A 13,207-nucleotide genomic window follows, 5' to 3' on the forward strand; every position below is an offset into this window, starting at 1 on the left:
TAGAATGGTTACAGCCATTCAGCCCATCGTGGCCTCAGCTAGTTCCACTTCTCCTTTCCCCCCCCCCATAGCCCAGCAGATCTATCTTCAGATAATTATCCAATATCCTTTGAAAGCTATGATTAAAATCGGCCTCTACAGATCTTAAACTACTTGCTGCATAAAAAAAATTCTCATGTCACCTTTAGTTCTTTGCCACTCACTTAACTTGATGCCCTCTGCTTCCATTCTATCTATTCTGCCTGGGCCCTTTGTGATTTTAAGCATCTCTATCAAATCTCCTCAGTGGAGGACAGCCCCAGCTTCTCCAATCTAACCTCTAACCGAAGCCCCTCATCCCTGATACATCCTTCCTAAGAAGAGGTGGCAGTATGGATTAAGAACAATATTTGTGCTAGAATAAATGGGAAAGCAAGTTGTAAAGTGGATAGAAAGAGTATGCAAAGGGATGTAGACAGATTCCTTCGACAGCACTTTCCAAACCCACAACCACCACCATCTAGAAGGACAAGGGCAGCAGATAGATGGGAACACCACGACATGAAAATTCCCCTCCAAGTCACCACCCTGACTTGGAAATATATCACCTTTCCTTCACTGTCGCTGGGTCAAAATCCTGGAACTCTTCCTAACAGCACTGTGGGTGTACCTATACCACATGGACTGCAGCGGTTCAAGAAGGCAGCTCGCCACCACATTCTCAAGGGCAACTAGAGATGGGCAATAAATGCTGGCCCAGCCAGTGAAGCCCACATCCCATGAACAAATAAAAAAAAAGTTAAGTGAGTAGCTGAGAAGGCAGCAGATGGGAGTTTAATATGGGAAAATGCAAGGTTTTCCACTTTGGCAGAAGTAAAAGCAGAATATTATTTAACTAGAGACACACAGCAGAATGCTGCAGTACAGAGATCTGCATGTCTTTGCACATGAACCACAGAAGTTTAGCATTTAGGTGTAGCAAGTAATTAGGAAGGCAAATAAAACATTGGCCTTTATTGCAAGGTAGATGGAGTTTAAAAGTAGGGAAGTCTTGCAAAATCTGTAAGGGGCATTGGTGAGATCACACCTAGAGTACTGCGTACAGTTTTGATCTCCTTATTTAAGAAAATATATACTTGCATTGGAGGTAGTTCAGAGAAGGCTCACTAGATTGATTTCCTGGGATGAAGGGGTGGTATGATGAGTAAATGCTGGGGTTGTCTGATGAGGAAGCATTGAGCCATGTGCATAGGAGTTTAAGAACGAGAGATGATCTTATTGAAATATAAAAGAGGTCTGAAGGGGACTTAACAGAAGATGCTGAGAGGTTGCCCCTCTTGGGAGAATCTAGAATTCAGACAGAGTTTCAGAATAAGGAGCAGAATTTAATGCACGTGATGGGGGGTTCTGCCCACCAGTGGGAACGCCACAACATTTCTCTCGGGGGTGCCCAACAATCAGACACCATCCTCGACAGCATCGAGCCTCCTACATAATTGAGCCACCAACTAAAATCCCACCCAGAGAGCTAGCAGCCAAAAAGGGACTGGCAGCTCTCCAGTACCAGCAGTGCCACAGGGAACAGTGGCTATTACCAGTATAACAGTCAGGCCTACCTTGAGGATCACCACTGGATTCCCAGATAGAGGTGTGTGGGCAGTATGGGGTTTGCTGGAGAGAGGGGTTGGTCTGTGAGAAGTGAAGCGAAGGGCAGGTGGCTTTCAGCAGGCTCCCCTTCCTAATGGTAGGGCCCTCAATTGGAAAGTGTGCGTCTGTGAACAAGAGACCACACCCCCACCCACCGCCAGGCTGCTGGCAAACCAGCTAGGGTGTGCTGAGGTAGGGGGTCTCCAACATGGATAGTCCTCCACCTGTCACCAGTGGAATGAGACACTTACATAGCCACTCAAGGGTTTCAGTTAGCCTCTGGGCAGAAAGGCCACCGTCCATCTCTGAAGATTGGGGGAGGTCCATACCCTGCACCCTCCTGATCAAACTCCTCCCTTAGGAGAGGCATTAAATTCTGTCCATTTAAGATGGCAACAAGATTTTGTCTCCTAGAGGGTTGTTAATCTTTGCAATTCTCTACCCCAGGGGAGAGTGGAGTCTGAGTCATTGAATATATTCAAGGCTGAGAGTTAAACAGATTTTTCATCTACAATGGAGTCAAGAGTTATGGAGGGCAGGCAACAAAATGGTGAGGCCTTAATCATGCCACCTGTAATCTTACTGAATGGCAAAGCAGGTTAGAAGGCCTGACTGCCCTACTCTTATTCCTATTATGTTCTTTCCTTCCCTATCTTTCCTGAATACCTTGGACCAAGGATTACATACTACCCAATCATGTCATTTTTGAGTCAGGTCTGTTATTGTCACATCATACCCCAAAGTGGGTATCTGCACCTGAAGCTCACCAACTATATTTACCACACTGTGTTCATATAGATGCACTTTAAACTTAAATTTAGATCTTATTGCATTCTCTTACTTCGACCTCACCTGACACCTTACTATTTTATTCTCATGCTATCGGTCCTTCCCAATTTTTTGTACATCTTGTTTTACCTCTAATGTTACCTCCTAGCTCAGATCCCACTGTCAAGTTAGTTTAAACCCTTCCACCTGTACAAAGACATTGGTCCTTGCTTTGTACAGGTGGAACTCGTACAGCCTATGCAGGCCCCATCACCGCCAGAGCCAGTCCCAATGCCCCAGGAACCTACAATCATCCCTCCTGCACCATCTCTCCAGCCAAATATTCGTCTACTCTATCTTCTATTATTCTCACTAGCAGGGGACACAGACTGATCAGCTGGTTTCTTTTACAGCTTCCTAAAATCTGCCTGCAGCATCTCATCCCATTTTCTGTATATACGATTGGTATAGATTTAGACCATGATCACTGGTTATTCAACCTCCCCCTCAGAAGTGCCTGGCAGCAGTTCAGTGGCACCCTTGACCCTGACTTTAGGGTGGTAACATACCATTCTGGATTCATGTCTGCAGTGCAAAAACATTTGTCTGCTCTGAATTCCCAATCTTCCTCCTGCCCCCCAGCACAGCTGAAACAGCCATGGTGCCATGGACTTGGTTCAAGCTGCTCTCCAGAGGAACCAGTATGCAGAACCAGATGCTGATTGGAGAGTGAGATGCACTCAGAGGACTCCTGCACTATGTGCCTGGTCCTCCTTGATTGTCTGGCAGTTAGCATTCCCCTTCTGGCTGTATATTTTTAAGCTGCAGGCTGACCACCTCTGGAAACATGCTATCCGTGTAGCCCTCAACCTTGCAGATCCTTTGCAGTGACTTTGGATGCCACTTGAGCTCCAGAATCCAGAGATGAAGCTCCAGCTGACAACACTTCCTGCACACATAATTGTCCAAGACACAAGAAGCCTCCGAGTTCCCACATGCTACAATATATGTATCCCATAGGCCAAGCCTCTAGTTAGTATAATTAATTAACAAACTTCACAGAAATAAACTAAAGACTTATGAGAGACTAATTAAAAAAACTGAAGTCATCATCCTTATTAGGGCTGCCTTATAGAGAACATCTCTGATGTTCACATTCACTTTGTTGCTCTGTCCCTAAACTCCTTCAGCTACTCGCTCCTCACCTCAGGGTTCTCAAACACCCAGTCACCTACCTGCTACTGTGTTGACGCTCAATTTTTTTTTTTGTCAATCTGCCTTGACATTTTTCTCTCCAACTCCTGCTGCCATTTTTGTTTCTGGGTCCCTGGCACCCATCCCTCCCACCACCTGAGGATTATTCTCTCTCCAATTTACCCAGGGTTACAAGAATGCGATGCATTTAAGGGGAGGCTAGATAATCATGTGGAGAAGGGAAGAGGATTATGCTAATAGGAGTTAGATGAAGAAGGATGGGTGGGAGCCCAAACAGAGCATAAACACGAACATGGGCTGATTGGGCCAGATGACCTGTTCCTGAGGCGCATGTTAAACTTAATTCTACACAATTGGATAGCTCTTTACAAGACCACAAACAATGTGCTGAATGGCCTCTCAGTGCTCTATTCTACTCTATGCAGTTCAATATGTCAAATTTAGTTTGATAATGCTTTTGTAAAGTGCCTCAAGATGTTTTACTATGCTATATATGTGCAAGTTGGTATCATTGCCAAACAACATTTTGGTCATTTCAGACAATATACCCCTTGCTCAACATTTTATCATTTAAGAGTGGAGCATTATTCTCACCTGATGAACATCTTTTTGGCCTCCTCTTGGATTTCTTTCAGCCATACTTCATTTGCTTTAAAACTTTCGACAAGAGTATTGAGTTTCTCACCAAAAAACTTCAGCATGTTATCAGTGTCCACTAATGTGATTGCTGTCCTTGAAGCCATGGTGTCCCTCAATGGCAAAAAAAGGTAGGGTTAAAGAGTTGCCAGAGTAACCAAAAGCAATCCGCTTAAATTACCCAAATACAATTTAAGCTCCATTGCAAATATAAATCTTATAAAGCTTACCTATAAAAGGTGCAACAGTACTCCTGATTAAAATAGTCTCATTGTTAGTCTGTGCACCACCCACCCCCAACCATAAAGATCAACAACAGATAGCTATCAGTGCTTTTTGCAGAACACATCGCTAGCAGTAGTTGAATTATAGCGTCTTGGCATCCTTCAGCATAGAAGAATGACAGGAACAGCGGAAGTAAAAAGGCAGGTGTACTAGAGAGGATACAGAAGAATTGTTAAAGATAATTGTGGAAAATTATTCGTTCTGGAAAATAGCTATACAAGTCACCAGGTCCAGCCTAGCTGCTGTTTGAATTATAAAATGATATAGTACGAAAGGAGGATATTAGGCCCAAAGTGCCCTTTCTGGCTCTTCGAAAAAGATCTATCCAATTAGTCCCACTCCCATTCTTCACACAAGCCATTCAAATCTTTCTCCCAAGTACTGATCTCCTTCCATTTTGAAAGCTATTTGTGAATGGGTTTCCACCATCCTTTCAGAGAGGGCATTCCAGATTGTAACTCTGTGTATTATTACCCATCATCCCATCTGCCAATTACTTTACACCCATGCCCTCATTTCCATCCCTTCCACCACTGTAAAAACTTTTGCCTATGACAACCTTTCATAGTTTTGAACACAGTCAAATCTTCTCTTCATCTTAATACAAAGGAAAAACACCATAGGTATTTGAAAAACAAACAGGCAATGCTGGGAAAACTGAGTTCTGACTAAAGGTCATTGACCTGAAATTGTGAATCTTTCTCACTCCACTGATGCTGCCAAATTTGCTGCATATTTCCATCATTTTCTGTTTTTAATCCTTGACCTTGTCCATCCATAGAAAACCCCAGTTTCTCTAGTATCTGCACCTAATGAAATCTTTCATCCATTCCAGTACATTTCCTCTGCACACTAAGGCCCCGATAGCCTTCCTAAAGTGCAGTTCTCAAAAGTAGTCACAATGCTCCAGTTGTAACCTAACCAGTGTCTTATGTTTTCCACAACTTGCTAATGTTAGAAAAAAGACTCAAAACAATATTCAAACCAGCCAGATATATAAATTGTTCTGAAGATTGGTGAGCAGCCAATGTTGCAGCTCTACTCAAAAGAAGAAAGTTTAAATCACAAGTATAATGTAAGTTGTGGATGAACTTTTAGAATTCACAATTCAAAATGAAGTTAGGTGAGCATTTAGAAATGCACAAGAAAATGAGTACATTTCAACAGATTCGCCCTTTCCCACTCAGAACATTGAGGCCAGCTGACCCATGAGTTGGGTTAGCAGAGATCATCAGAGTGCCAACAAGGACTCCAGTTAGGGTAGGAATCAAAAACTTCTCAGGAGTCCAGCCAATGAGATGAATTTTCTGCACTCACCCCTACATTCTGCCTCCATCCTTCTCCCCATCAAGTTCATCTTAAATTTGTACAGATACGTAGCATGCCTACATTCTGCTGGTTTTGGAAGAATTGCTGGTCTTCTGATCCCAATCTCTAATTTACTTTTTACTCAATCAGTGATAACTTGTCCAAGGATGGGGCAACAAAGTTAACTGCCCACCCAAAGTAATTACAGAAGCCACTGAATTACCATCAACTAAATGGACCAGACATTTGTATGGCTTAAATTGGATGCTGTGTACACCAGTTTAGTTTATAATAAGAGGCAAACTTTAAAAATAATACAGGACAAAAGATGAAAAAAAAAGCAGAGAATTAGATACTTTTGCAGTTTGTGGAGTACCAAACTATTTGTCATCTTAGCACAAAACCACTTTAGGGCCCCATGACTGGATTTTCTCACTCTGGGGCCTTCTTTCTTGCTCCCTACGCTAACAAAAAAATCACAGTAGCAAGATCGATCAAAGGGCAATGTGTGTCAAAGAAATTGGGTATAGAAAAAACGTCTTAACAGGTTCGCAGTATCAGCTGTGGCATAATGAGATGCCAGCAAGAGCCCAGAATGCTTCTCCAAAAGAGAACAAGGGAGGGAAAAGTAGGCTCAAAAGAGCAGCCACTTAATGGCAAATATTGCACAAAATTAAATGTCAAGCAACCCAATAAGTTCAACCCAGTCCTTTATTCTACGAGGCACAAACCTAATGCCACTCATCTTCCAAAAAGCAATATCTCACCTTTAATTTGTGATCTAGATTTGTCTACTGACCACCATCTTGCTCACCACTGCCAGCAGTCTCTTACTAGCTACACCACAATTGTTACAAATTGAAATCTACCACAGATAAAGCAGGAATCTTCAACTACATAGGATCTTTAATTTAGAAAATGAAACATCAAAGAGCATTACAAAAAAGGGGGAAAAAAATTCAAAAAACGGACACTGAGCCAAAGGAGATAGGGTTGATGACCAAAGGTAGGTTAAAAGGATGTGAAGGAGATGGATAAGTTCATGAAAAAATTTTCAAAGCATGACAGCCAATTGTGAACAGAGGGGGAGGAATGAGCAAGAGATCATAATCAGAAGAACAAAGTGTTCGGTACAAGGCAAAGTGCAGGGCTAAAGGAGATAAGGATGGAAGGGGTAATGATCTGACAGGATTGTTTAAAATAGAAATGTTGTTAGAACTGGGAACCAACGTAGCTCAGTAAGGACAAGATTGATTGATAGATATGCAAGAGTTTGCTGTCTGTATCCTTCCCTGCAGAGTTCTGCAGCTTATGAACATCCAAAAATTGGCCAGGAAATCAATGGAATAACAAAGTCTGGAGGTAACCATGGATGGAGAAGAGTCTAAGTAGATTAGCTAATATGGGTGAAGTTATTGAGGTAGAAATAGACAACTTTTATGATGGAAGGGTAATGACGGCAAAGGATTTTCAGCCTGGGTTCAAATAAAATAATAAATCACGGGTGCAAACAGCCTGGTACAGCTCAACACCAGGGTGGGGAATGATGTCAGTGGCAAGGTGATGGAGACTAAAGTTCACAATTCTTCCCAAAATTTAGCTGGAGGAAAGTTCCACTCATCCAAGATAAAAAAAAGAGTACCAGAGTCATATTCGACTTGAAATGTTAACTCCTTCCACAGATGTTGCCAGACTTGAGCTTTTCCTGCACTTCTTTTTCAGAATTCCAGCATCCAAAGCACTTTGTCTTTATTACAGTGTTAAGTTGGTAATGCTTGCTTTGTTTAATTTTAATTAAAAAAGAGTCCAAAACTAAAAGGTAATGCGATACAATAAACATGTTACCCAGTATTAACAACCTGAATTCCCCAGTAATCGGAATTTCTGGCATCTCAATTTTTTTTAAAAAGCCGATCACATTCAATGTTCAGATAATGCATTCTTTAAAAAAAGATTGTAAATCTGCAGAATTTAAGTTTTATATTGAAATTAAATTATTGGGTCAGTTTTAGTTATTGCTCCTGAACAAAGGTATACTGCATCTTGCCTTGTGTCCGGGATAATGTAACATTTCTGATTAACCAGCACCACCCATTCCCCAAATTTGCTGGATATCAAAGTTTTTACTGTAGCTACTAAAAAATTCAACAGGAAATTTAAAAAATCATCTTTAGTCAGTGGTAAGATTTGGAACTCTTTACCACAAGGGGTGGCTGAGCCAAATAGCATAGATGCATTGGAAGAGAAGCTACATAAACACACAAGAAAGGAATAGAAGGATGTTCTTGGGTACGAAGGGTGGGAGAAGGCTCCTGCAGAGCATAAACACCAGAAAGTCCCACTAATTAAAGCAAAATAGTGCAGATAGAATCATAGAAAAGTTACAGTGCAGAAAGAGACCATTCAGCGCCACCCAGAGAAAAAAGAAACTAGCAGTTCATTTAAATCCCACTTTCCAGCACTTGGCCTGTAGCCTTGCCGGTTACTGCACTTCAGGTGCAGATCCAGGTGCCAAAATGAGTTGAGCATTTCAGCCTCAACCACCAACCTAGGCAGTGAATTCCAGATTCCCACCACATTCTGGGTGAAAAAGTTTTTTCTCATGTCCCCTTCTACCAATTTTCCTAAATCAATGTCCCATGGTAATTGACCCATCAGCTAGGGGAAACAAGTCTTTTCTGTCTACCCTATCTAGGCCCCTCAATTTTGTACACCTCAATTAGGTCACCCCTCAGCCTCCTCTGTTCTAAGGAAAACAACACTAGCCTATCTAATTTCTCCTCATAGCTGCAATTTTCAAGCCCTGGCGACGTTCTTGTAAATATCCTCTGTACTCTCTCCAAAACAATTATGTCCTTCCTGTAATGTGGTGACCAGAACTGTACACAAAATTCCAGCTGTGGCCTAACCAGCATTTTATACAGTTCCATCATTACATTCTTGCTTTTGTATTTAATAGCTCACCCATTAATGGAAAGCATTCCATATACATTCTTGACCACCTTGTCCACCTGTCCTGCCACCTCCAGGGACCTGTGGGCATGCACTCCAAAGTCTCTCACTTCCTCAGCCCCTCTTAATAACTTCCCGTTTATGGAGTACTCCCTAGCTTTGTTTGCTCTCCCCAAATGCATTACCACACACTTTTCTAGATTGAATTCCGTTTGTCATTTATCTGCCCACTCAGCCAAACCATTGATGTCATTCTGGAGTCAACAGCTATCCTCTTCACTATCAACTACACAACCAATTTTTGTTATCTGCAAATTTTCCAATCACATCTCCCACATTTAAGTCTAAATCAATAATATATACAACAAACAGCAAGGGCCCCAGCATCTATGGAACACCATGGAAACTGTTTTCCATTGACAAAAACATCTATCAACCATTACCCTTTGCTTCCTGTAACTGAGCCAATCTTGGATCCAACTCACCACATTCCCTTGTATCCCATGGGATCTCACTTTCCTGACTAGTCTGCCATGTGGGACTTTGTCAATGCCTTACTGAAATCCATGTAGACAACATCCACTGCACTACCCTCATCAATCCTCCTTGTTACTTCCTCAAAAAATTCTATTAAGTTAGTGAGACACAATTTCCCCTAACAAAACAATGCTGACCACCCCGATCAATCCGTGCCTAAGTGACAGTTTGTCCTGCCTCTCAGAATTGTTTCAAATAATTTGCCCACCATCGAAGTCAGACTGACAGGCCTTTAACTTTCTGGCCTATCCCTCACACCCTTTTTAAATAATGGTACACCGTTCATAGACCTCAAATCCCAACGTGGATCACAGCCTCTGGCTGATCACCCTTCCCCAGAATGTCCTGCAGCCACTCCGTGACATCCTTGACCCTGGCGCCAGGGAGGCAACATAACATCTTGGAGTCACATCTACGGCCACAGAAACACCTGTTTGTTCCCCTAACAAATCCTCTATCACTACTGCTCTTCCCCTCTTCTTCCTCCCCTCCTGTACCACAGAGCTGCCTGTAGTGCCACAAAATTGGCTCTAACTGCACTCCTCTGAGGAAGCAACACCCTCACCAGTATCCAAAACGGAAAACCGATTGGTGAGCAGGACCCCAGGGGACTCCTGCCTAATTTTCTTGGACTGCCTGGTGGTTACCCATTCCCTTTCTGCCTCCAGGCACCTAAGCTGCAGTGTAACCACCTCTCTGAACATGCTATCGAGGTGGTACTCAGCCTCACGGATGTACCACAGTGACTCCAGCCACCGCTCGAGCTCTGAAACCCGGAGCTCAAGGTTCTGCAGCTGGTGACACTTCCTGCTGTAAATCTGAAATAAAAACAGAAAATATGGAAATCCTCAGCAGGTCAGGCAGCATCTGTGGGGACAGAAACAGAGTTAAGATCAAGTCATCAACCTGAAACTCTTTCTCTCTCCACAGGCATTGCCTGTGAGTATTTCCAGCTTTTTCTGGCTCTTATTCCAGCATAGGCTAGTTAGAACAAATGGCCTGTTTCTGTGCTGTAGACTCAATGCCAGTCCACTGGTCAAAGGAATTTTCAATCATACCCACCCTATTTCCCAGGTCTAACCCCCTTATCATAAGAGCAAAATACTGTGGATATATCTGAAATAAAAAAGTGCTGAAAACTCAACTGCTCTAGCAGTATCCGTTGAGAGAGAAACCAAGTTAACATGAGTGCAATATGACACTTAAGAACCAAAAACAGGAAGAAATGTTTTACACTGTCAAAAGGAGGGGGGAGACAATGTAGAACAAAAGGGACAGGTTAGAAGGCAGGGGAGATTAAATAACAAAGATTTAATGGAACCAAAAAAAGTGTCAATTTTAGAATAAAAGGACAGCTGTGTATGAAAGCGAGGTGCAGACGCCCCAGACAAAAAAATCAAAATGGAGGACAAAGTTCATGGTCTGAAGTTGTTGAATTCAAATTTGAGTCCAGATGTGGTAAAGTGCCGAATCAGATAATGAGATGCTACCCCTCCAGCTTCTTTGGCCTTCACTGGAGCATTGCGACAGACCAAGGACAGAAACGTGAGCAAAGTGGCAAAATAAAATGGCAAAGCAAGCAAACAGGAAACTCAGGGTCATGATTATGGAAGTGTTCCATAAAAGCAGTTAACTAGTCTGCGCTATTAATAATATAGAGGGGACCACTTTGTGATCAAGTACAATATACTAAATGGAAGGGAAAGGTAAAGTGCTGCTTCGTCTGGAAGGAGTGTTTGGGGCCCTGGACTGTGAGGAGAGGGGAGGGCTTCTCACCCTCATCACCTTTTTCAGGCATATCTGCCTGCATCAACTGCACCCTCCCTGCAACATAACCATCCCGCCTTTGCTAATCTCCCAGCCTCCACTTGGTCATGTCTGACTATTTCTCATCCAACCCAATACCACAGGAACTAACTCCAGTTGTTGCCCCATGGCCCCCCGCACCAGACATTTAAAGTCAATCCTACAGCAACTAATGGACAAAATCCACTTTCCGGGAGCGGCCGTGTCATTCCACAGACGGCAACTTTCTACCGCTTCACACAGCCCAGCGCCGCCGGAGAATTGCTGAATCCACCCTTCCTCCCGCAGGGCTGGGGGAAAAAGAAGCAGGGGCAGCCTCCAACCCGACCTGACACAACCACAAAGCAACCACTTACCGGAAGACCCAGGACAACCTGAACAACCACCACGCACCCTCACCCGTTTAAACTTTTAAATTCTGCGGCAGTTACAGAACGAGCCAATGGCGGCCAAGGAACTGCTGTGACGCACAGGCGCCGGAACTGACGCAATGCATAATTCTCTACCGCAGCGAGCTCCGGGCAGCAACTGAAGTTCTCTCGATATTACATCAATGCTTTTAACTGTATTCTATTTGCAGCTTGCGGTGTAAGGGAAGGGTGATACCTCATAGGCGGGCTTGCCTCAATCTTTGGAGTGGCTCTTCCGGATTAGTCCTCACCTTCACCCAGCTCTCACCTATGGTTCCAAGCAGTTGTTAGCGCGTGACAGCAACCACACCCTGGTAAACCGCTTTGACAAGTAGGTCAAACCTTAGGTAGCTGTCGGGACTCCTTGGCGATTTAGGAATTTACCCACCCTGGTATGCAAAGACTGATTCCAGCAGACTGAGCAGATTAAACCAATCTAAGATGCAGCAGTTTTGAAGGTGGGTCAGCATCGTGTGGTGGAATGTATAAAATTCAACAAGAAACAGAAGACTGCATCAGGATATCTTCAGCCATCTAGACTCATCTTGCCATTGGATCAAGATAGGTCAGGATGAGAGAGTGAGGCTAGTGATGCTCAACTCGCCTTCACTCAAATCCAATTCACATGCAAGTGATGTTCATCTTTCTATCATCAGCCATCCATCATCTATCTGACACATGTCCAGTGGTGATGGGTATGCGACATTGCAGCAGGTATGGAATCACTGGGAGATGTAGCCACAAACCCACACACAAGGCAGCTCAGGCCATGGGGTGTTTTTCACTAGAATAAAGCAGAAGTGGAACTTGGCAGCCCTGGGCAACTGAGCAGTCCCTTTCAAGACCAGACTGCTCACTTCCTTAGTATATGGAAGGGGCTAGAGAAGGTTCCTGAAACATTGTCTTGTTTCATCGTCCTGGTCAGGAGGCCGCAGCTGACATGGATCCTATCAAGTCAATCTCAATAAAGCAAAGTTGACACCGGTCACCATTGGCACATGGAACATGTGCACCTTCATGAACAACATCACAGCTGACAGACCTGAGAGGTCGATAAAGAACTGCATAGGTACAATGTCCAGATCTCCACCCTCAGCAAAACCCATCTACCTGAGGAGAGCCAACTCAAGGAAATCAGGTTATGCGTTCTTTTAGAGTGACTGTGAAAAAGAAGAATGGCGCAAAGGTGGCATAGGCATTGCTGTCATGAACCATCTCATCAGTAAGTTGACTTGTCTTCCCAATGGCTGTCTGATGGCACTCAAACTCCCCCTGCATGGCAACAAACAACTATCATCAGTGTGTATGCACCTACCATGATCAGCCTTGCTGAAGTCAAGAATAAATTCAGTGATGCCCTCTACTCCTTGATTGCTACTGTGCCAAAGTCAGACTTTGCTAATCATTCTTGGTGCCTTCAGCGCAAGAGTTGTTGCGATCATGAGGAGTGGGTAGGGGTCATTGGGAAAAAACAGGGCTGGCAGTTGTAAAACAACAGGTTTCCTCTTGCTGAAGACGCATACATACGAATTAGGAGCAGGAGTTGGCCACTCAGCCCCTTGAGTCTGCTCCACCACTCAATAATTTCATGACTGATCCATAACCAGACCCTGTGGATAAGTTCATTTATCTCAGCAGCACACTCTCTCAAGCTGTCTATTTTC

General features: G+C 43.5%; 1 protein-coding gene across 5 annotated transcripts in view; it reads right to left on the reverse strand.

Moving 5' to 3' along the window:
* Positions 1-11,960, reverse strand: part of LOC121283334 (inner centromere protein-like) — a 72,903-nt gene extending 60,943 nt beyond the window's left edge. The window contains exons 1-2 of one of the 5 annotated variants that reach the window (XM_041197798.1): positions 11,490-11,551; positions 4,204-4,359 (exon numbers count right to left, since the gene is read on the reverse strand). In XM_041197798.1, the coding sequence (XP_041053732.1) occupies positions 4,204-4,352 (149 nt within the window). In that variant the 5' untranslated portion in view covers positions 4,353-4,359; positions 11,490-11,551. Of the gene's footprint in view, positions 1-4,203; positions 4,360-7,480; positions 7,580-11,489; positions 11,552-11,739 lie in introns of those variants that run through there. The other 4 variants (XM_041197800.1, XM_041197797.1, XM_041197802.1 and 1 more) reach the window with 4 other exon arrangements.
* Positions 11,961-13,207: the final 1,247 nt, after the last annotated feature.

The sequence above is a fragment of the Carcharodon carcharias genome, chromosome 10 (genome assembly GCF_017639515.1).
Source record: "Carcharodon carcharias isolate sCarCar2 chromosome 10, sCarCar2.pri, whole genome shotgun sequence".
NCBI classification, from domain to species: domain Eukaryota; kingdom Metazoa; phylum Chordata; class Chondrichthyes; order Lamniformes; family Lamnidae; genus Carcharodon; species Carcharodon carcharias.